The 26,032-nt window shown below is 31.0% G+C and overlaps 1 protein-coding gene across 1 annotated transcript in view; it reads left to right on the plus strand.

The window, feature by feature from the left end:
* The window catches only part of LOC142322894 (uncharacterized), a 193,484-nt gene extending 170,175 nt beyond the window's left edge, over nt 1-23,309 (plus strand). Inside the window, exons 3-5 of the mRNA XM_075361986.1 lie at nt 2,952-3,074; nt 20,936-21,011; nt 22,862-23,309. Coding sequence (XP_075218101.1) covers nt 2,952-3,074; nt 20,936-21,011; nt 22,862-22,916 — 254 coding nt within the window. The 3' untranslated portion in view covers nt 22,917-23,309. The remainder of the gene's footprint in view (nt 1-2,951; nt 3,075-20,935; nt 21,012-22,861) is intronic.
* The last annotated feature ends 2,723 nt before the right edge of the window (nt 23,310-26,032 follow it).

Genomic DNA, 26,032 nt, shown 5'->3' on the forward strand with positions numbered 1-26,032 from the left:
TGTTGCACTTAGAAGAAGTTCATAAACCTGAGGACTGGCGCCTTTTCATAGATTCGTCCAGGTATAGTTAAAAAGTGGTTCTACTACACAACGGTAGCAAACATCCTTCGATATCAATCGCTTATGGTATTAATTTGAAAGAGAGATACGATGTGGTGAAAGACGTTCTTGAAAAAATAAATTATAAGAACATAACTGGAACATAATGTGGTGATTTGAAAGTTACAGCTACTTTGTTAGGCATGAAGTTAGGCTACACTAAATACATGTGTTTTCTTTGTGAATGGGACAGCCGAGCTAGGGATAAATAAAAAAAAAAAAAAAACAATTCAAGAAATGGTATCACAGAGAATATATAAAAAAAAAATATTTTTTGTCTCTCAGTGTTATTTATACAGTGTCCCACGAAGAAACGGATAAAAATTCAGGACTTGTTCTACTGGTGAAAATAATGAAAAAAGTACATATAAACGAAGGTCTGGAAACGCTTTGGTTTCGAGTTACGGAAAGCGAAAGATTTCGTCCGGATTTCAGCTCTTCATATAAAAAGAAACTCTACTGTAATTTTTGGGACCAAAATTAAGGAGTAAAGTTGGTAGTTGCTTATGTAATTTGAGCTAGGAAATGGGATAAAATAAATTCCAGAACCGTAACTCCACTAATTTTTAAGATATCCGACATAAAACACAAAATTCTATGTTGAGAAATACGTTTTTTTTTTTTTTTTGTTTGTAGCACAATAGCTTTGTTAAACGACTAATAAATGAGGAAGATTTAATAAAACCCTTGTACAGAATTTAATTCTGAGAAAATTTATGTAAATACAGCCAATAAAAAAGTATATAAAAACTTTTAAAAATCGGTTTTTTATTGAAGCAAAACAAACGAAAAATATAATCATAATCATAATCGGGGCGAAATCTTTCGCTAGCCGTAACTTGAAAACAAAGCGTTTCCAGACCTACGTGTATGTGTACTTTTTTCATTATTTTCACCAGCAGAACATGTCCTGAAAGTTTCTCTGTTTCTTCATGGGACACTCTGTATAAAAGAATACACAATAATAAAACTAACATATATATATATACACAATAAACTGATTATGTTCAGAAAATGATTATATTCCTTTTTTTAAATATTTGTTTTAAATCTGTATATGTACGATTTAATGATTTTTAACAGCGCCCTAAATCCGATTTTATATTTAAGTACATAGAAAAATATATATTTGATATTTACATATATATTTATAAATAATTTGAATTATTTACTTTAGCTTTCGTACTGGGAGAAGATAGTGTAAAGTGTACACATTGTGTTTTTTCCACAAGAGGAAAATATATAAATTATTGATTTATTCTATTTGTCCCAATTTTTCTTATGGCTCTGATGTATGAAAGGACCTGAGTTAAAAGTGAAACTAATCAGAGTTTCTATCGCTGAGAAGTACAATTCGTATGCAGAACAGCGTTATGAAACTTAGAGAACTAAATAATCCAGAATATTTTATAGATTGATGTGATAATACTCATTATATTTGATTCAGCGAAGATGGCGACTTCACTACTCACCTTTCATAGTTGATCTTTTAAGGAATGCTTTTTATTCCTGAAAGTGTCTTTGCTGTGTTCGGGAGTGACTTGTGGCTTATCGTAGGTCATATACAACCTTTAGTGCTAATGTACTTTACATATCATTTCTTTTGTATTACAAATACTCTCGATGCACAACTTTTTTCAACAGAGTAGATTGCACTTTCTATTATTTTATAGAAAGTGACATTTTATCATAGTGACACTATGCGTTGACAGCTGAACGAGTGTAACCCACCGGGTTGGTCTAGTGGTGAACGCGTCTTCCCAAATCAGCTGATTTGGAAGTCGAGAGTTCCAGCGTTCAAATCCTAGTAAAGCCAGCTATTTTTACACGGACTTGAATACTAGATCGTGGATACCGGTGTTCTTTGGTGGTTGGGTTTCAATTAACCACACATCTCAGGATTGGTCGAACTGAGAATGTACAAGACTACACTTCATTCACACTCATACATATCATCCTCACTCATCCTCTGAAGATTATCTAAACGGTAGTTACCGGAGGCTAAACAGGAAAAAGAAAGGAAAAGGTGAACGAGTGTAAATGAACATTTCCTGAAGCATTTAAAGAGATATAAGTAATATACACAATGTAAGGAGCCTTAAAGTACGAGTGCGAAGTAAGTTACGACAGGCGCCTTGGCGAGTGAAACTTTGAAAGCGTGCATGAATGGCCATTGTAGATAGTTGCACACCGTATTTTTTCTACGGCTGAGGAAATGTTGGGATTACTGATTTAAATCAATGACATTTTTTTTACAGTTTTCAAAATATACATTAAACAATACATTTCTGCGGCGATACGTTATTAATCATAAGTTCTACCTTTTTTTAATATCGATCGGTATTAAAGACATTTCTTACTCAGAATCCGACATAATTAACAAAAGGATAAACAGTGTAATTCAGATACTTAGTTACCTATCGGTGTACTTTTAAATTAAAATCTGCTTGCTAACTACTAAATCGGATTAAAATCAAAGTAAAAAAAAAAACAGCTGATGCATTAAACAATACCCGCTTCTGATCGGTTGAACACCTGTATCATAATGAAAATCTGATACATAATGACCCTCGTTATGATACATGTTCCAGCAGCGTAAATCAAAGTTATAATACAGCAGTAGAAAAAATAATTACGAGTTTTTATCTGTTGAAGTGAGTATATTTTTCAACGGTTCTTGCATGAATGTATAATATAATTACGCGAGTAGCCGTTTAAAGAAATAAACCCGCGTCCTATTTTGAAATCGATTAAATAGAACGCTGAATTTTATTATAATATTTTGTTTTAACTTATAAGTAATTGATTTATATTAAAACGAAATAATTTTTTTTTATTTATTTGTTTTATAGGAAGATCGAGCCGTTTGTGGGGTGGAAGAGGGTCCGGAGATGTTCAACAAGTTGCACCAAGAGCAGAAAGATTCTTCATGGGAAGCCGATACGGCAAACGTGCTGGAAATGAAATAATCAATGGTGAATTTTTTTTTTTTTTTTTTGTCTTCAGTCATTTGACTGGTTTGATGCAGCTCTCCAAGATTCCCTACCTAGTGCTAGTCGTTTCATTTCAGTATACCCTCTACTTTCTACATCCCTAACAATTTGTTTTACATATTCCAAACTTGGTCTGCCTACACAATCTTTTCCTTCTACCTGTCCTTCCAATATTAAAGCGACTATTCCAGGATGCCTTAGTATGTGGCCTATAAGTCTATCTCTTCTTTTAACTATATTTTTCCAAATGCTTCTTTCTTCATCTGTTTGCTGCAATACCTCTTCTTTTGTCACTTTATCCATCCATCTGATTTTTAACATTCTCCTATAGCACCGCATTTCAAAAGTTTCTAATATTTTCTTCTCAGATAATCCGATTGTCCAAGTTTCACTTCCATACACTTTCAAAAATCTTTTCCTAACATTTAAATTAACTTTTGATGTAAACAAATTATATTTCCTACTGAAGGCTCGTTTCGCTTGTGCTATTCGGCATTTTATATCGCTCCTGCTTCGTCCATCTTTAGTAATTCTAATTTCCAAATAACAAAATTCTTCTACCTCCATAATCTTTTCTCCTCCTATTTTCACATTCAGGGGTCCATCTTTGTTATTTCTACTACATTTCATTACTTTTGTTTTGTTCTTGTTTATTTTCATGCGATAGTTGTTGCGTAGGACTTCATCTATGCCGTTCATTGTTTCTTCTAAATCCTTTTTACTCTCGGCTAGAATTACTATATCATCAGCAAATCGTAGCATCTTTATCTTTTCACCTTGTACTGTTGCTCCGAATCTAAATTGTTCTTTAACATCATTAACTGCTAGTTCCATGTAAAGATTAAAAAGTAACGGAGATAGGGAACATCCTTGTCGGACTCCCTTTCTTATTACGGCTTCTTTCTAATGTGAATTAATTATTTTCACCATTAATTAATTCACCATTCATTAATTAATGGTGAATTAATTATTGAATATTATTTATTCTTATTAATAATATTAATCTAATATTATATTTTAATTAAGACATGCCGGCCAGTCGGTATAGCAGATAGCATACTGGCTTCGGTATCTGATGGTCTCGGGTTCGATTTCCTATAAGGGACTAGAATTTTTTCACCTATCATTTCACTTTTTTTTTGTGAAAATACGTGTGTACCATTTCCAAAGTTGCAACAAAAAAAAAAAAAAAATATTCTTAAAATACTAGGACAAACATTTTCATTTACCTAGATCAAACGAGTAATAAACATAATGATGGTATTTTGAATAAAAATACCTACTTGCTTGTAAGCGAAAAGTTTGAGTTGAGCGTTTGAATTTATAGTGCATAAATCGATATCTACGAATAATAAGTAAGAAGTATAAAGTTCACAGACTATTATGTACACGATTAATATAGATCAATAGATTACGATCGATTAAAAAAAAAGGTATTTTAAACTAATTCATCATTTTTCAATTTTTACTAGCTGTTACGACGATAAAAAAGTAATTGATTTTTTCCACACTCCTGTCGTGCCAATCATCAAAATCACTTGGAGTATGGAATTACTTTGTAATTCTTTTTCACACTATCATAATAATAATTATTATTTTGCATATGTAACTGGTAAAATGTCACCGGATAACAAAACGCTATTAAATATACATGCTTCAATTAAATAAAATGTTCACGTATTACTGAAATAACGTTTACGCTTAAATATGGTTCGTAATTGCTAGAAAAATTGCAGAAACTAAATTTTTGGATAAAAAACGCAATATTTACACAAACATTCTAGACCCATAATGTGTGTGAAGCATATAAGTAATAGGAAGTACAATAAATACCAGTTGATATTGCTTTTCTGAAAGTAATGATGATGATAATTACTATTCAACAGTTCATGTAGTGAACGGACTTTTTTTTGTTTTCCGTAGGAAGTGGGAAAATTTGGCTGAACCAAACGCCCAGCAGGCCGCACATACTGGGTGTAAGGGGTTCACCGCCTATGCGGTGGGACCCACTAAAAACCCACTCCCTCACGTAAGGTGGTGAAGAAATTGACGTAAAGGCATAACATCAGCACCACCCCGCGTCACAGGCACACTTCTCATTCACATCAATATTTACATAACACATTCAGACACTATTTACACTCAATATTTACAATTAATAATATATACAGCTCAGAATTAATATCATACAGCTCGGAATATATACACTATAACTATGTCGGCCTCAGACAACAGGAACGCGTCCCGCAGGAGCCATTGGTGACGACAATGCCGAGGCGACCCCGCCAGCCCACACCCCCCCCCCCGGAAGTCTGGTGACCATCGCCGCCCTCAACCGACCTCTCCTTGTCCTCCTCTTGGTAGTGAACGGACTAATAACTATTCGAGCTGAATATACCCAGTGTTTCAGTAATAGTCGTGCTGATATACGATATTATATTCTGTTCATTGAAAGAAGCAACTTTTTACTTTTTTTTAATACGGCTGGGGTATGACGATTGTTATTTTTAATAATTATACGGTTTTCTGGAACGACAAGAATTGTTATATCTCATACCGTAGTTATGATTAATTCAGTAACTCACAACAAAACACAGATAAATGCAGACAACACTTCAGAAGCAGGACATAAATATTATAATAAATGTTGGTGGACACGTAAACTGGGAACAACTAAGTACCATAAAAACTCGCTTAACAAGGAATAAAGAACAAGATCACAGACTAATAATGTAGAATCAGTTTTTTAGTCGCAATATAAATAAGTACATAAATTTTACGATAGCACAGCATTTTCAACGAAATAAAATGTGCTTCCAACCAGATTCATAAGCCTAAAATGTATGAACTTCTATTCCACCAAACCAAATTTTAGGTGATATGCTAAATCTAAACAGATTCGTTGTAGCCTGCAGTCTGTTATATCAATATATTTTTTTATACATCTATACTATATATGAAAATAATGTGAATGTAACTGCACGTTAAAAACATCAGAATCTTGTACTCAAAATTACGGTTAAGCTATAACTTGTGAGTAATGGAAATGATATCGAATGTTAGAAACAAACGTTTCGATCTAGCTACCAGCACTCTAATTACTAATTGCTGCAACAATCAGTCGGCCCTTTTCAAAAGAATTAGAAAGTCTGACAATAACCGAAAAGTACTTTAGCCGTTAGGCTTATTGTGTAGTCTCAGATCAAGAGATTGGAGACGAATCCACAAGCAGTTTAACCAACACACAATTCATTTGAATGGTTGTTCAAATCCTTCATGCTCAGGACACACCTAGCAAGATCTATCTTATATTTATTGAAAATGCGGGAAGAAGGAATCAAAAATAAGGAAATTAGTAGTCGATCAGAAAGGACGATCTACCTATAAAAGGACAGCAGCGTTAGACAGAAGAAAACCCCTTATAGAGAATAGCTTCCAGGATCTAACAGGTAATTGGCGCGTATCTCGCTAGATTCTTTGAGAGAACGGAGGGTTTGTACCGGGATGTAAGCAACACATTAACTGATCAATCGATATCGACTCGTGAAAACGTTAATCCATTTTCGGAATTAGTGTCATGTATCCAACCCAACTACACAAGTTGTTCAGACATTGACATTGATATCAATAAAATAATTATCGTAAAAAATAAATCATATCTTTAAACTGCGGTAGTTTAATTTACTGCTGAACGTATCACATGAAATCTTAGAATATATTTTTAAAATAAAAGCTTTGTATGGAAAGCTTTAATTAAAAATATTAAATGTGACTAAGGAGAAAAGGGAAGTAATTATAATTTAAAGTAAATGGAAACAGATTCGAATCTGAGATCTTTTACATAGTACATTCTCCCGAAAATTAAATTAATAAATTATAAAAAGCGTAATTTTAAATGTTTGGCCGGATTCCTGTCATTAATGTATTAATTATGAATTGACACAACAATTATTAGTTTTTTTATTTACTTTAAAACAAGATACTTTGTAAAATAGGAAAAGAAAAATCAGGAAAAGTGTTATTTAAAATTACATCTTTGAAAATGTATCATCGTTTTCCATTGTCCCATAAAATAATCAGTAAGATTACGTGCTGTTCGATGGAACTATTTATTAATTTAGACATGTATTTAAATTCCATTATTCAAAAATTTTCTCCTAACACTTTTGTTATAAATTATAACTTGGTTATTACAATATTGATTTACCATTAAGGATGTAGATTAATAATAGAACATGGCTATTTTCTATCCTAACGAATGTTTTTCTGAATTTTACTACTGAATTGAAGTCTTAGTAACTCGAAAAAATATTCGAAAAAAAGAAGTTAAATGCGATTAATACAGACCGGTCTTTCAATTGAATGCATTTAATAAGAAATATTTAACGGAAATGTACTTATCTCTTTTAGGCATAACGAGACATGTTCTGGTTGAAGCCGAGTTATATGAATTAAACATAAGCTAATAAAAAAGAAAGATGACATATTTTCTTAAATCATAATAATTATTTATTACATCAATGAAAACTAATAACATTTAAACTTAAGCACTATCACTTATCAGGTGATGATTTAATTTTAAGATCAGAAAATTAATTTTTTTATCTGCCCTACGCTATAAAATTGGATTATATGAAATTAAAATTGTTATAATCCGATTAATTATAATCGTAATATTAGTATAAATATAATTGCACTTATATTTTATATATTTTTTTATAAAGAAAATATTATAGTCGGCTTATAAAGAAAATTGAAATAAACGGTATTTTCTGTTGGAGTAAATCGATGGGAAGGGGGAAGGTTTAAAATGTTATTTTATTCTTCTAAAACAATTCCTCGTCCAGAGAGCAAATAATATAAGATGTGACAGGAAGAGAACTGTCGATAGTATTTTCAACCGCAAGATATAAGTAGCAGAACCAAGTTAGACAAATAATAACGTCTCGACTACAAATTCACTCAAATTTCATATATGACAAAAATGCTATTAAAAATATTATATAATTTAGCGATCATCGATATATTAATTTAAGTTTCGTTTTTTTTAAAAAAAACTTGTTTTTATAGAAAGATATTTTCATCGAATCGCGTATTTTTTAAATTTTATTTCAAAAGTAGATTAGTAATCTCTTATAAAAAAAATAAATAAAAACTGTAAAATGCTCATACTTTGGTAAAGATTTTAAATATAGGATATTTAATATTGCTTTTTTTTAAATTTAATATCTCAAATTCAGAAATAATATTTATTGGTTGAAACGTAATAGTATTACAGCCAAAACTTATTAATATAAAATTATTAATAAATACATAATATGTGAAATACTAACACGAAACTGACAGTATGATAAACCATCAACTGTTATTTAACAAAATTCTGAAAACTGTTCCGGTATTTTTTCTATCAATAAATAATTAAATAATTATTTTTAAATTCCTCTCCAGCTCCTTGAAGTTCGTTAATAATCAATAATTTATTCAATAATTATTTTTTCATCTCTAAAGAGATAAAACGAAAAATTTCAAACGGCCAAGTCTTCAAAAATAAAAAAAAATAAATACTGTCGTTATTCGGGTTTTCACTCCTTACCAAATACTTAAAGCTTAATAATCAGGGTAATTTATGATTAATTTTTCTGTTAAGGTTGTAATAAATGACTATGCACATAACTTTACCTTCCCTAGTATTCAGGAATGAAGAGTCAGTGTTGAATGAAGGCTATTGAATTTATACACAAAGTATCCCACGAAGAAACGGATAAACTCTCAGGACATGTTCTGCTAGTGAAAATGATGAAAAATACGCATTTAAACGTAGGTCTAGAAACGCCTTGTTTTCGAGTTACGGCTAGCGAAAACTTTCACCCCGATTTCAGCTCTTCTAATAAAAAGAAGCCCTACTGTAATTTTTGGGCCCCAAATTAGCAGCAAAGTTGGTGGGTTCATATGTAATTTGAGCAGGAAAATACAATAAAACAGGTCTCAGGACTGTAACTCCAGTAGCTTTTAAGATATATGACGTAAAACACAAAATTCAGTGTCGTAAAACAAGTATTTTTTTTAAGGTTTGTAATACAATAGCTTTGGCTTTGTCAAAGGACTAATAAATGCAGAAGATTTAGTTAAAAAAACTTGTAGAGAATTTAATTCTGAGAAAACAAATGTAAATACAGCCAAAAAAACGAAATAAAAACTTAAAAATCGGTCTTTTATTGAAGCGAAACAGACGAAAAATGGACAGAAAATCGTATTATTCTTTCTGTATCTAATAAACACTGTTGCTATATCAAAACAAATAAATAAAATGCATCAAACGATAAATGGTAACAGAATAGCAAACTCAGTTACAGTAATCGTTCGAAATTCCTTCCGTCACAATGTACAGAGCACTTTACCCGACGTAAAATATTTCCGTAAGCTTTCCGTATCATCTCAGGATTGTTTCGTAAAAATTCAGTAGAATTTCGTATTTTAATGAGTAACACATCTTTATTATTAACTTTTTGTTCGTATACTATCGTTTTCATATGGCCCCAAATGATGTAATCTAGTGGCGTTATGTCAAGGTAATCGCGGTGGTCGATCGATTGGTCCATCACGTCCAATTCGGTTTAAGAAATTAGCATTCAAGTGATGTCTAGCTACTAAAGAAAAATGTGGCGTTGCACAATCGTGCTGGAAAATCATTTGCATTCTAGTCTGTGAAACCACATCCTTCAAAAGAGCCAGAAAATTATTTTTCAAGAAATAAAACATATGCATCGTAAGGTTTTCATTGAAAACAAATTGTCCAGACTTCATTCATAAATAATGTCACACCAAAAATTAATATGAAATCTATGTTGGAAACTAGTCTCCACAGTACCATGTAGATGGTCTTCCTTCCATAAACGACTCCGTTCCGTCCGAACTCCGGAAAACGTAAACAGAATGAGAAGGGTAGTTTTAGCTAGTCCGAAACGATCTGCTAAGCGACAGACTGTAGCGCTGGGTCGTTCGCTTCATCGCATCTTACACGGTGATCTCAAATTTCACCCATCCAAAATAACGATCGTCCTGCAACTAACTAAAAGGGTATTTGTGCAATTCAAAGAATTTTGTGGCATAATGAACGCTATTCTTACGGAAGATACAAACGCCCTAATAAAGATGAGTGACGAAGCCCATTTCCATCTGGATAACTATGTTAATGTACAGAACTGTCGGTATTGGACGTCGGAGAACCCGTGTGAACTATATCAAAAACCTCTCCACAACTCAAAATTAACAGTGTGGTGCGGTGTCTCCAAGATACGGATTGTTCATTGATCATTCATATCATCCTCTGCGGAATGAAATGCTTGAGTGCGGACCCGGAGGTAAAAAAAAAAAAAAAAAACGGATTGTTGGTCCTTACTTTTTTGAAGAGGTGTGGGAACCACAGTTACAGTGACATCAGCGCGCTACATCGACATATTAAACAACTTCCTGCGTCCAGAACTGGAAAGGCATCGGGTGAACACGAGAAAAATGTAGTTCCAACAGGATACTGCCACAGCTCATAGCATCGATTGAAGCGGTTCGACAAAGTTTCCTGGACATGTCATTTCATGATTCGGCGATGTTTCATGGCCCCCATTTTGTCCCGATCTATCGATTTGTGACTTCTTTTTGTGGGGTTATCTGAAATCAAGAGTGTACGTGAACAAGCGACACACGATCGAAGACCTGAAAATTTCCATTCGTCAAGAAATTGAAGCTGTGTCGAATGAAATGTTGGAGAAAGCCGTGCAGAGCTTTGAGGAGTGGCACCTAATTTGCGTCCGACAAGAAGGACGTCATCTTACTGACATTATTTTCCGAACCTAATCAAGGTATGTTGATTTCAAACATGCAATATAGATATTATTATTTCATGTACAACTTTTTTTTTTGAGTAATTAAAACAACCGAATTTATTCAGTAGTGAAAAACATGCGTTTCCTCTGCTCCACCCTATACATTTATATATCATAATCATAAATGAAAACTTCTTGGTTTGTTGTAATAGTCCACAAATATTTTACTTTATAAATCTTCAGGTAACACGACCATTTTTTTAATATTACAATATTATTATATAAAAGAAAAAAATAAACTCAAAAAATAATAGCACGACGTTTCGGTATTTTGTTTTTTATATGATAATATTGTAATATTATAAAATGTTTGTGTTACTTGAAAATTTATAAAATAAAATATTTGTTGTCTATATATATATATATATATATATATATATATATATATATATATATATAAAGTTTAAATTGAAAAATTATACGAACGACGGGTCTTTTCTAATAAAATATCTTTTAAAAAGATTATAATTTGTTTTATAGACTTTTACTCTCTATTCTAATCTTTTCACGTAGATCGGAGGGAACACATTTTTGATTTAAAATGCAAACTCGCTTTTGGAAACGGACTCCTTTTTTATACATATTTTGTTTTGTCTTCAGTCATTTGACTGGTTTGATGCAGCTCTCCAAGATTCCCTATCTAGTGCTAGTCGTTTCATTTCAGTATACCCTCTACATCCTACATCCCCAACAATTTGTTTTACATACACCAAACGTGGCCTGCCTACACAATTTTTCCATTCTACCTGTCCTTCCAATATTAAAGCGACTATTCCAGGATGCCTTAGTATGTGGCCTATAAGTCTGTCTCTTCTTTTAACTATATTTTTCCAAATGCTACTTTCTTCATCTATTTGCCGCAATACCTCTTCATTTGTCACTTTATCCACCCATCTGATTTTTAACATTCTCCTATAGCACCACATTTCAAAAGCTTCTAATCTTTTCTTCTCAGATACTCCGATTGTCCAAGTTTCACTTCCATATAAAGCGACACTCCAAACATACACTTTCAAAAATCTTTTCCTGACATTTAAATTCATTTTTGATGTAAACAAATTATATTTCTTACTGAAGGCTCGTTTAGCTTGTGCTATTCGGCATTTTATATCGCTCCTGCTTCGTCCATCTTTAGTAATTTTACTTCCCAAATAACAAAATTCTTCTACCTCCATAATCTTTTCTCCTCCTATTTTCACATTAAGTGGTCCATCTTTGTTATTTCTACTACATTTCATTACTTCTGTTTTGTTCTTGTTTATTTTCATGCGATAGTTCTTGCGTAGGACTTCATCTATGCCGTTCATTGTTTCTTCTAAATCCTTTTTACTCTCGGCTAGAATTACTATATCATCAGCAAATCGTAGCATCTTTATCTTTTCACCTTGTACTGTTACTCCGAATCTAAATTGTTCTTTAACATCATTAACTGCTAGTTCCATGTAAAGATTAAAAAGTAACGGCGATAGGGAACATCCTTGTCGGACTCCCTTTCTTATTAGGGCTTCTTTCTTATGTTCTTCAATTGTTATTGTTGCTGTTTGGTTCCTGTACATGTTAGCAATTGTTCTTCTATCTCTGTATTTGAACCCTAATTTTTTTAAAATGCTGAACATTTTATTCCAGTCTACGTTATCGAAAGCCTTTTCTAGGTCTATAAACGCCAAGTATGTTGGTTTGTTTTTCTTTAATCTTCCTTCTACTATTAATCTGAGGCCTAAAATTGCTTCCCTTGTCCCTATACTTTTCCTGAAACCAAATTGGTCTTCTCCTAACACTTCTTCCACTCTCCTCTCAATTCTTCTGTATAAAATTCTAGTTAAGATTTTTGATGCATGACTAGTTAAACTAATTGTTCTGTATTCTTCACACTTATCTTTATACATATATACTTAGTAAATATATTAAACATATAGTACTCTCAACGAAGATGGTTGATCGGTATTATCGTATGACGTATGCATACAGTTTGATCTGAATAAATGGATATACGGATATACACAAAACCTTACACGTAGAGAAAATCTCAATGAGCATAAACAAATTAAGTTCGCAATTTCTAAACAAAAAATTAAAACGATATTCAAAACTTACGTACACTCACTAGAGACATACATTCTTCGTAACCGTCGATTATATTCTCATTTGGAGTTATGAAGCGGACACGGATGAGCTTGAAAGAATAACACGAAGTCACTAAAAACAGCAAATACCATCCACACTCAAAAAAAGGGACCGACTTGCTCGAAGGATGTAAGAATTCTTAACGTTTTAATAGAACTAAATCGCAAACAGATACTTACGAACATTTTCCTTGTAAATGAAGCAAAATCGGAACAACATAAAAATTTTAGTTTTGTAAACTGAATTTCCTAGTTAAAACCAATTTTTCTATATATTTTGGCAATTGATTGTCAGAAAATTTAACACTTAAAATATAGTTTGTATAAATGTTCGGAAAATACAACAGCTGCTTTTCGTTTCCAGATACACTGCAGGATTAATTGTATCTTTTGGCATCCTAGAACTTTTCCAAAAAGTATTGTTAAAAAACTTCTTAACATAAACCCCTATATCATGTAAAGGACTATATGACATAGGCCTTTGAACTCCTATATCATGTAAAAATACTCCATAAATTATTGTTTTAATATTTTATCGGTCATCATGTACGTATTATGCTTTTGCGACGCCGAACTTTGTTTAAATACAGAATTAACTATCAAAAACTTTAAGTGAACGTACGAATTACTTTACCCGTCTCTAATATTAAAACGGGTTTTATACTGATGTTTTTATAATAGTTTGCTATCGAAAAAAGTGAATAAATATTATGTTATTAGCAGACCAGGCAATGCTTCGCTATTGCTAGATTTAAGAGTATATGTAGATTAAATGAACACAATTGAAAGTTTGATAAAAGGATAACAAAATGAACATTACGAAACTTCACAAAATTTACCTTTCTCTTTTACCCTTTCCCCATTTTCCCACTTTCATTGTTACGATATTCCCTTTTCCCCAGTTCCTTCCCTTTCCCTTTCATTCATCAATTTATTTTCCCCTTATTTCCCTTTCCCTTTTCTTTTTTCTCCTTTTCCCGTTTTCACCTTTTCTCTTTTTTCAATTTCCCGTTCTTTCCTTTTCGATTTTTCCCTTTCTCCCTTTTTCCCGCGCGTAAATCGGCCAGTAGTTTTTTAGTTTATATCGGACATACATATCGGAAACATTTGAAATGGAACCGTAAAATATTTAGTATAGAGTGTATTGCTTTTACGTACAACAAATAAGGCTGTTTTTAAAAAAAAAAAACATGTTTTTACCTATCACAGATGTGAGATCTTAGATATATAAATAGTAGGTATATAAAAACACGCTCGTATTCGAATGCAACTTGTAACAAAATTTCAAAGCAATCGGTGAAGAACTTTCGGAGATTTAAGATTTTGAACAAACGAACATTTGCATTTTTATTTATATGGATTTTACTGTAACTCGTTCCGTATTATAACTGCCAATTTAGAATAGTAATATTAATATTGTTTTACATCCTTTTACGTAGAATAAAATCATATATAGAACCAGTTTTAGTCGCTATAAGTTATGTATTTTAAACGTTTCTTTAGCTAAACATCTGATGCGTAGTCGGCAAAATAACGCTGTAAGTTACAACTAGTTTGTAGCCACAAAGATTGTATTTCAATTATTCCGGTGTGGCACAATACGGCCAAAATAAATTCGTTTTAAGAATGAACAAAAAAAAGCTCTTAGTACATAACAACAGTAAAATTTCGGTGCTGGTATTCGTACTAATAATAAAATATTATGAAAATTTAATTTTTCTATAGTATTAATATTTTATTACGCTCATCTCCTTTCTTTGATGAATGTGTTTATTTTCATTTTTATAACGTCACCGTGAATTTTTCGTCTGGCATTATTTACTTGTTACTAAATCATATCTGACATTCATTTTTTTTTGCAGTTGTACACATGTATATCTTATGGAAAACGTACTGCATTTTCTGAACACTTTTAAGAAATATGGGACATTTAGTGTTCAGCCTTCCTGGCTAGAAAGAAGAGAGACATTGGTTTGAAATACGAGATAATTCTACCAAAATGCGGGAACGTTGCCAACATTATAAGTAACTGATGCACAGTTATTAGTTATGTTTAAGAAATAAAAATATAGAAGGAAACATAATAATGTTTCCCTCAAGAAAAATTATAGATTCGGCCTACATGATTTTACTCAAGTATTTACAGACGTATTTATAATTATGTGTAACAATAAAAACAATATACGACTGCCATAAATTCAAGAACTGTTTCCTGTAATATATTTTATAATCTGAAAGTACTTACAAATTTACTTAAAGTAAACCATCTTATCTTTCTAATAGGACTTAATTATCTTTTGATTTTGATCTAATAAATTTCCTTTTGACGAAACTAAATTTTCATTACAGTATAATAAAGTAGTATTGATTGATAAATGTGAATTCTTTGAATTAAAAAAAAAAAAATACATTGCACTCATTGAATTACGCACTTGCAAACAAATTAATTCCAACTTTGCGCAAAAAGAAATTTTCATCGTTCACGATTTTATAGTCTATTGTTTGGGATTATTTGCAAACCGGGAAGAATTATTAATCGCGGCAATGATCGAGAGTAATTCGACTAGCAGTTAAAGAATTTTAAGCAGCCGATCAAGAAACATCATCTCCGAAATGGTCATAAGTATGGCTAGCAGACCATACAGATACAAATAAATAGATGTTTTGGCCGCTAAATTTTGAGCGCCGATATAGTTGTCGCTCAATATTCTTCTCGCTACTGAGTGAAGTGAGAAGAATTAAAAGCTATGTAATTCTTTTGATCTTTGGATGAAGGGCTGAACATGATGATATATTGTCAATCATTTAATACCAATTAGTAAACATGGAAGAACGGTCAGATGCGCGTCGATCTTTTTGTATTAAATCGTTTTATAAGAATTATGATTCCATGACAACTGTACGAAGATTATTTCGCAATAGGTTTAATATTCCGCGTCACGGGCGGGTACCGTCGAGTCTTGCGATTAACTTACGAGTTAAAAAGTTTGAGAAAACCGGGTCTATATTAAATTTAAAACATAAAGGTTCAGCAAAAAGTGTTAGAACACCAGAAAACATTGATAGAGGTGGAACTGCCGTAACATGTAGTCCAAAGGTTCTGTCGTTAAACATGTAATAGCACTGAATATCAATGAAATATCGATTCGACGAATCTTACATAAGGACTCCCTAAAAGATTCAAATTGTTCAGTAATCAAAAAATGCTGATTTATTTGCGGCATGAATTTTTATCAAGAAATGTAGCAGCGTTTGGATGGTGATGAAGATTTAACCCACCATATATTTACATCAACTAAAGCTCATTTTCACTTGAATGGCTGCGTAACAGAATAGTCGATATTAGAGAGCTGAAAACCCATTCGGTTACATGAGAAACCGTTGCGTAGTCTGAAGGTCACAGTGTGTGTGCGCTTTCGTCATGTGACATCATTAACGATACAATTGTTACTGCAGCTCGTTAACACAAACATGGTCACAACATTTTTAATGCGAGAATTTGTTCGATATCAACAAATTACCTGATTCTAGCATAAGGTGCTGTAAGTTATACTGTTTGAGTGTCTATTTCTGCTTCAAGAAAACTCCTTCCGAACTATATCATATCTAGAAATGAGATCATTGTTTGGCCTGTTAGATTTTTTGATTTGTCCGTATGCGAAGTTTTTTTTGGGGTTTACTCAAGAGCAAGCTGTTCAATCGCAAAGGTTAGCAGAACTAAAATAAAAAATTCAAGAAGTTGCATTCATTACATCTGCCACGTTACGAAAAGTTAAGGAAAATTTTCGATTAAGATTACAAGAGTGCGCAGATCGTTTTGATGGCCATCTGTCAAGCGTTATTTAAAAAAAAAATAAAATGACATGTCTTACTTAACAAAAAAATTGTAGAAACATTCATATTAAAATTAAAACTTATTTAAATATACCTATATTTTTAAATATAGGCGTTTTAAATATTATACATATTTAAAACTGAATTTATATTCGCCGCGATGGTATTTCAGAAGAGCATTTTCTGCACCGGCAACATTAAACGGAATTTTACACAAGTTAAAACTCAAAATAAACCTAACTCATCGCAATCTGTTTCCTGATCTGTAGAAACGGGGATCTACAGAAAGCAACTTCTCGTTTTTTAGGTTAGGTGCAAGTCCTAAAATTGTGGCTTTAGTGGTAAAAACATTTTTAGAGTAGATTCTATCTTCTAAACTATTCCGTATGTCAAACGCTCGCGTTTTTTTTATTTTTATTTTGACACAAACTCATCTTAGCTACAAACATTTATGATAAATTTTACTCTTAATTTAAAGTAACTTAGTCACTTCATCGAAAGATATGTTCAGTTTGAAAGTGGATTTAAAAAAAAGCCCATCTCAGTTCCCTTTTATTTTTTGCTTCTCGTTTGTTTCCTCGAACCTGTAATTTTCTTCTGATATTTTCCTTTCCTTATCCATTAATCCTTCCTTTACGACTCTACATAATTCCTTTCTTTTTATCACGTGATCTAATCGATATAGTACTTTCTTTTTCACTTTTTCTTAGAAATAATTTTCCTTCTTTCTTACCTTTTTCTTCTATTTATCTCGAGAACTGATTTACTAATTTCAATTATTTAAACGGCTCCGCGGTTGTACGTTAACGAATTCGTGTTGAAGTTTTTTTTTCAGTCATTTCAGCGACTGTAGAGATAAAAAAAAATATAATTAAAAAAATTATCCTGTTTTTAAGCTTGCCACCTCAAGAATAATCGAACTGATTTCGATGTTATTTTATTTTAGATTCAAACCGAACGAATTTTGTTATAAACATTTTTTATTTTGTCAACGGTTTGATAATTTCAAATCTGACGGTTGGTAATGCTGAATAGCAAAAAAATCAAGCCATGACCGTTCACATAATACTATACATTTGAAACGACCGTTACAATGATCATCCAGCATAAAATGACACGTTCGAATAAAAACCGCGAAAACGTTATATTCTGATTTATTGTAGGAAACACGTGGTGGGAGAAAATACTGCATCGCGATCGGTTGAAAATCCAATATAGGGTAATTAAAGATACAGTTAAACGCACAACTCAATATTTCTCGATTTAACAACAATTTACGATACCCTCTAATGAAACTTATAGTTCTGGTAAAGTAAATGGAGGTCACCGTTGGTAGTGTCTCTGCTTTTCATCCAAGATGCTCTTGTTTGACGCCAGGTCAGACTTGAATTTTTTCAAAATTCATCTCCTATAAATAAATAAATAACGGGATTTACAATTGGGGGTCAGAATGTGATTGGGAGCATTATTAACTCTTAAGTAACTAATATAGATAGGTCAACGTTACTGATAACGTAACAGCTCATAGCCGTGACCTCAATGGTCAAATATCAAAAATACTCTAGAACTATTATTTTTTTATTTTACAGGATTATTTAAAATAATTTTTCGTTAAAATTGAAGTACTTGTACGAATTGCGCTTCAAACGTAAATTAGAAATTTACTTAATTTATTTAGCTGAAATAAATGTTGTTGTAACTAATACAAAATATGAAATATAATTTACATAACACATAGGCTCATTTATGACAAGCAGTTTGAATTACAAAATGAACAAAAATTTCACATAGTTATAATATTAGTCATGTTACATCAGTTCCGATAACTCTGAAGCTTAATAATTCGGTTTGTAACGACCTAATGATGATTATTATTGTAAATGTTTCACACATCTTTTTATTCAACGTATTAAAACTTTCATAAACTTTTTTTTATTAAAAAAAAAAATTATTATTATTTCTGACTGCAATAACTATTACATGAAAAATGACCTAAAATTGGAAAACTACTCTTCAAGAACACTTAAATTGGGTGAAGACTAGATAACCTTTTCTCAAATGAGAAAATATAGTTACTGGAGTGTTAGATTTTGTAAAAAAAAGAGTAATTTTCCTTAGCTTTTCTTTAGTATTTTCAAGAAAATAATGAAATGCAATCGTATAGATTAGCATAAATATGATTTTATAATAAAATAATATCGCTCTTGAAATGATCTACCTTGATTATAAAGCAAACTGATTATTAGTCCAGCTTCAAACTAATAGGCAAAAATATAATGCGACAAATGTAATTTAAATTTAAGGAACGAAAATGTAGCTTTGGTCAACAGCAAAGAAAAAAGAAATTTCCATTTATTTTTGACATCGGGAATTACTGCCTAGTAGAGCCCAGTGTAATTCATATTGACATTTAAAAGGCGCATTATTACAATGCATACGGTTGAAATAGCTTTCCATTACACGCCCGAAATAACCAAACCTGACTCTTTTGATTTAAATTAAAAAAAACTTGTTTGTAATTTTTACAATATATATATCTAAATAAATCTTGAATTATTTTTATTTGCTTAAAATAAATTATGTAAACTTAGGTACAAATTTGTTGTGATATTAAAAAAAGGTGATAATTAAAATAATGATTGCAATTATTCCATTAAAAATAATTTACTTTCGTAATACGTGAAATTTTTTCAAGAAGATCTTTTCGGAGCTTCTTTACAGCTCCTTTATCAGTCGTATGGTGATAACTCATCAAGTCATGAAGGTGATCAAAGAATATTCTTCTTTTAAGATTAATTCAAAATAACTTAAGTTCATATTTTATTAAATCATTCATGTTTTTTCAAGTTTACAATTTTCTTTTCTTAAAATCATCCTTATTGCGATAATGATGTTTTCCACCGGACACCAAATCTGGGGCACTATGTATAACGCTGTCAAATAAGTTCTGGCAGGCAATACCAAATAACGTACCGGGTTGAGCCAGTGGTGAACGCGTCTCCGCAAATCAGCTGATTTGGAAGTCGAGAGTTCTAAGGTTCAAATTCTAGTAAAGGCAGTTACTTTTATACGGATTTGAATACTAGATCGTGGATACCGGTGTTCTTTGGTGGTTGGGTTTCAATTAACCACACATCTCAGAAACGGTCGACCTGAGACTGTACAAGACTACACTACATTTACATTCATACACATCATCCTCATTCATCCTCTGAATACCTGACGGTGCTTCCAGAGGCTAAACAGAAAAAGAAAAAAATAAGGCGGTACCAAAAAAGTTCTGGCAACGATCCCGTCAGTAGAACCAGGCAATGTTGTGAGCGAAGCTTTCCAGTATTCCTAATCACGTCATAATTAAACATTTGCTTGAAACAGGGACTCCAGGATATGTAGAAAAAAAATATATATATACAAAAGTATACAGATGGTAGACCACGATTCAGAAAGTGTAAAAATGGTGTCCCTTTTTCAAAGAAAAAGTTTATTACAGTTCGAAAAAAACGGATATTGAAACGTGAACTCTTATAAAATAATGATAATAAAAATTATTTTCCAAAAAATTAATTAAGATTATTCATTACATGCTTTTCTAATAACCGACCGGTTATTAATAATTTGTTTAGCAAAAACAAAATATTATAAATTTGAAATTTATATAAAACAATAAATTATTTTTAAAAAAACGAAAGAAGTTCTAACAAATTAATATATTTGGTAGGTAAAAACATTTTAAGAATAAAATTCTTTATTTTTAACCGAATGAATAATATATTAATAATCCCATGTTAATATATGCTGTTAAAATTCCCCACGTTATACAAGGTAACTACGATTTAATCATTTGTCCATAATGGGATTTTGTTCATTTGGGATCATCAAAATGAATCGCGTACATCACAACATTAATAGTCATACCGATCGGCCGATTAAATTTTTGTGTAATTAATAAATAATAACCGATACAAAAAGTTAATTTAAATTATAATAATTGAAATATTTTTTCCAGGAGTAGAAAATGACTTGAATGAACAATTATCCTGCCAGTACACAGGAGTAATCAACTTATACCGTTGCATCAACAGGTAATAAAAATTATAAAATTATTTTATACTATCGTTAACAGATGTTTTTTTTAGAGAAATTCCATCTTAGTAGCAGAACATAATTAGTTATAAAACTAATCTCTAGAACCCGCAGCTTTTTTTTCTTCCACTTTTACTACTTTCGGAGAGCTCATAGCTTCATAAGAACGTATTTTATTCTTTAATTACAGACATAGAATAAAATTACATAAAAATTATATATCAGTGACTCTGTGACCGAGACGGTACGACTCAATAATTTCGATATTTTAAACTAGGTTTTAAATCAAACCTTATAAAAATACGTTCTGAAGAAGCAGAATTCTCTAGAAAGTACTAAATTTTGTTAAAAAACTAAGGAAATCGGGGCAAAAATTAATTTTAACAATGTTACCAAAACTTTCTTGTAAGCAGTGAGGCTACAATAACATGGGTAACTAAAGATAATATATTATAGCAGGACCAGTATAACGGATCTGAGTAACGGATCCCTGCCAATTAAGAAGAAAGTAGTAGAAAATACACTAATGGATGGAATTCAGAAGGGGATCCTTTTTCTAAGGCTGACATGTCTTAGAAAAAGACATGTCAGCCTTAGGATTTAAAAACGATTTAACAATCGTTTTTTTGTAATATTGCCCCTGAAACATCTCAACAGATGTAGTTCAATCAGAAGAATTTCCGGACCAGAGTAGTAATTTATGGGAAAATGTAAGATCGTTGACGATCATTCTCACGCTTCAACTAGGATCTGGTTCTGCAGGTCAAGAGGGATTATAAATCCTCCAGGATAGACGAGTTAAGATCATTTTTTAAAAGCGAGTATGAAGCGAGATTATGCGTGTAGTACTGCAGTTCTTACAACGTGTGAAGTGATGTCACAAGCATTCCAGTGTGGACAGTGGAATGCTTGTGACATCACTTCCTTTTCCCGATGTAGAATTCCGCATAGCTGAAAATATCGTACCGCATTCTTTTTCGAGTTATCTTTCTCGGTAAATTCAAATGAGGACATTGTATTTCTACCGCACCTCTAAAACAACTAAAAGCGAAAAGAGGGAAATTAGGTATTAGCTACTGTAAAAAAAAATTACATTTTATATGAAGGATAACATTTTAATAATCCCGATAACAGAAGAAAATCTGTTTGAATAATACCGCAATCGCAGAACTACCATCCTAGGAATGATAAGATAAAAATTAGAAATACGAACTATGGGAACATTAAAAAAAAAAAAACCTGGATTTTTTAACAACGTTTAGAATTTTTGGAATTATATTTTACATCGGGACATCTGGGAAAATATCTTAGTGGTGTTATTTATAAAAATTATTTTCAAAATCGATTTTTTCGTTTGATTTTTACAATTTTTTCATATCGGAAATCTATACTGATATCAATATGACGGCTGAAATTTTTGTAGCGATGCAAGTAATGAAAATTATGCGATTCAAACACCATCAAAAATAAATATGTTAAACTTTATTATTAACCTGATATAACGTTTAGCATTTCGTTACGGAAAAAGACAGTTCGGTTTTTAGGACAAATCGCTTCTAACCTTCCGCATAAATTTGATCGCCGTTTGGCACGCATTAGTGTGAAATGTTTTCAGTCCGCCCGTTACAATATCTGATATTTGCATAGTTACACACGTTACCGTTACGCTAACTCTAGCGGTAACAAATTATAAAAAAATACACGATAAATGTTCTCCTCTAGGTCTAGCTTTCCTATTATACATCGAAGTTTACTTTTATACCGAATGACTTTTTATTAGAAATAAATATACATTTTTTTATTTATTTATTTTTTGAAAATTAATTATCGATTTCTTTTTATTTTTCAGCAAAGAAAGACCTCCAGAGGCAGAAGGTGCGGTACAAGAATCTGCCAATAACTGAGTGCAAGAATATATATGTATTAAAAAATCTGTACAGATAGTTATCAGCAGAACTTAATTTATATAAATCTCTTCTGGTATTTTTGTTATTCAAGTTATTAATCCTAAATATTCAGTAATATATAAATATACTGTTGTTGCTTAACTTATTTATTACGAGGAATTACGTCTAATAATTACTCGCATGAATGTAATGTATATGTTCCAATATAAGCTTAACAATTAATTACCTTTATCTCGATAATACCTAAAAGTTTCAATATTGTTACTTCTTTAAGTACTATTAAAAAACTGTCATAATGAAAATTTTTCTCTTTTTATAAAACGTTAAGTTATGTTACGTTAAATTTATGTAAACATGCCTGTTACCAAATAAATGTTCGTATTTTAGATAAGCACAATTTAAAAATTTTAATTTATCTTGTTTAATTACAGCCAAAAATATAATTTATATTTGATTTCTAAACAGTGATTTGAGCTTACTTATTTTTTAATTAGTATTCTATTAAAAAAGCAGACGCGACATCAAAATATTCAGAAATGAGCTAAAAATCTTAATAAAGCATTACCTAATATTGTACGAAAATACGATTTTATTTTTTCTTTCAGATACAAAAGTTAATATTTTTCTCAAGGATATAATCTCAAATATAAATTTATGTTATCGAATAATAAATATTATAACACACAAAGTGAGAAAAATAGTAGTAAAATCTCATTAGAATCTACTTGCGTCTTATGTAACCACAAAATACCACGGTGGAAAATTGTCCATTTTTAAGTAATTATTATTCGTGATACATAAAACTATAAGAATTTAAAATTAATAACGTTTTCATATAGTTAACTTACCAAGTATATCTATTCAATTGTTTAATTAATTTTATTATTAAAAATATCGATATTTAAAGAATTTTTTAATTAAAATATGTTTGTTAATTCTGTAATTAATGTTTAAAAAAATGCTTTATGACGTTATTAAAAGAAAGAAAAAAATTTTAATTAATTACTTTTTAAGATACGCAAATATATTTTGAATTATGTAAATCTTATAATTTTTCCAAATGTAATTAGCATAAATAAAACATATCTCTACTATAGCTGTATAATTATTTTTAATAAGAAATTTCGAAACAAACATAGTCTATGTTATTCTATCCTATTTAATTTGAATATTTACATTATGATAAGAAAAAAAAATATTGTTCCCTTTGGCAGGTCTCGTATCAGCAAAATTATTTTCTTCCTTTTACTTGCAGTTTCTTTATTTTCCCAATAATTTATACAATTCTTTTTAAATATAATTTTTACTGACCCACTCCTTTTCTTTTCCCCCCAACTGACCCCTGCGTTCAAATTATAATAACTACGACTCTGTCCTCTCATGGCATGATGGGATGTAATCCATCCTAACTTTTTCATTTTTTTCTATTTTTAATTTTATGTAATTATGCCTTTCTTTTCATTCCCCGTTATTAATGTCATTTCATTATCTTTTCTTTTTTTTCTAATTCAATGCATCTTCCCTATTCTTCTTCCCACATATCTTGTTTCACTATTATTTTTTTTTATTCTTTCATCTTTTTTTTATGTAAAGTAATTCATTCCTATCCAAACATGTATAGTTATCAAAAGATTTTTTTTTACCTTTTATTTAATTTTACTGCGCATTAACTGTTTGTTCTTCCTCTTAAATGTTCATCTGTTCCATTTTTCATCTTTACGTAAATGTTTTAATTTATTTGAAACGTTTCCTGTAATTGATTTTCTTTTTCAACATTTATATATTGTATATAAGGATTAAAAATAAACAAATTTAAATAAAGTTATGATGTTTATTGAATATAAAACTGTATATATTTAATTTTAGTATACTTCTATTAAATAACACAAGTCAAAAAAAAAAAATTGTTCGTGTCTCTGGAGTAGAACATGGTGATTTTAACTAATTTTGTGGTGCTGAATTCAAAACAGTTATCAGAATTTTTGTAATACATCACGTTTTTTTAGATACATGTGATTTAGACATACTATTTATTTTCCAATAAATGCATAATCATGTGAAATTAATATTTAAACAAAAAATTATAAATTATTTGTATTCATTTAAAATTTGTTTAAATCAATTAAATTAACACAAATAAATTGAAATACGATAATATAATTTTAAAATAACAGTTTATAAAAGTCTAAATCATTGGAAATTTCTTTAAAATAACAGTTTTTAAATCGTTGGAATTGTATTACCTTCAATTTTTAAAATACGATGACAAACCTTTTTACTTGCACGATAGTTCAGTTTCTCTAAATAAAACCAACAGTAGTCACCCACCATTCCAGGATCCCATCTTCCTTGGTACCGATGCTCCATGGTCAGAATATCCTGATAGAAACGCTCTCCTTGCTCATCGCCGACAGAGCACAAACTTCCGGGAAAAAAGTGTAGGAAATAAATTTTTAATGGCATCCTACATTCTGAACGTTTGTAGTTTTCTAACAAAAAACATAGTTTTCATATTTTCTGTTACCTAAAAAAACACCAACAACGCCTTTGAAGGACTTCCATGCAGCTAGTTCATATTTACTGAGTTTATCGTCAAAAGTTGAGTCCTTATACAGTTTCTTGATTTGCGAACCGATAAATATGCCATCCTTCAGCTTAGCATCACTTAATTTTGGAAAACTTATTATTAAATGATTAAGTTCTGGTCCATCTTTATCTGGTGCCTTTAAAAAAATTTTCTTGAGTCTGAGTTTTATGTAAAGTGGCGGCAGTATGATTTTATCACTCTCAATTAACGATAACTGCTTTACATTTTTTTCATCGGCCACACAGTTCTGCCGCAGTGGCCAGTTCTTTACTTGATAATGACTTTTTTATCACGACTATACGAAAGATAAAGAAAACAACAATATTTCGTAAACCCACAATATAAACCAAGAAGTAACGCAACAATTTTCAGATAACTGCAGACTTGCCAGATATTCTCTTTATATTTCATTGCTTCTAATACTGATGCCGTAGTCTCAAACGTTTCTTTCATGTCGCCTGCATGAGCTAATTGAATGGATGGCTGTTTGTTACCGTTATGTAATAAAATTGCTTTCGTGCTAACT

Source organism: Lycorma delicatula, chromosome 4 (genome assembly GCF_047948215.1).
Source record: "Lycorma delicatula isolate Av1 chromosome 4, ASM4794821v1, whole genome shotgun sequence".
Lineage (NCBI taxonomy): Eukaryota > Metazoa > Arthropoda > Insecta > Hemiptera > Fulgoridae > Lycorma > Lycorma delicatula.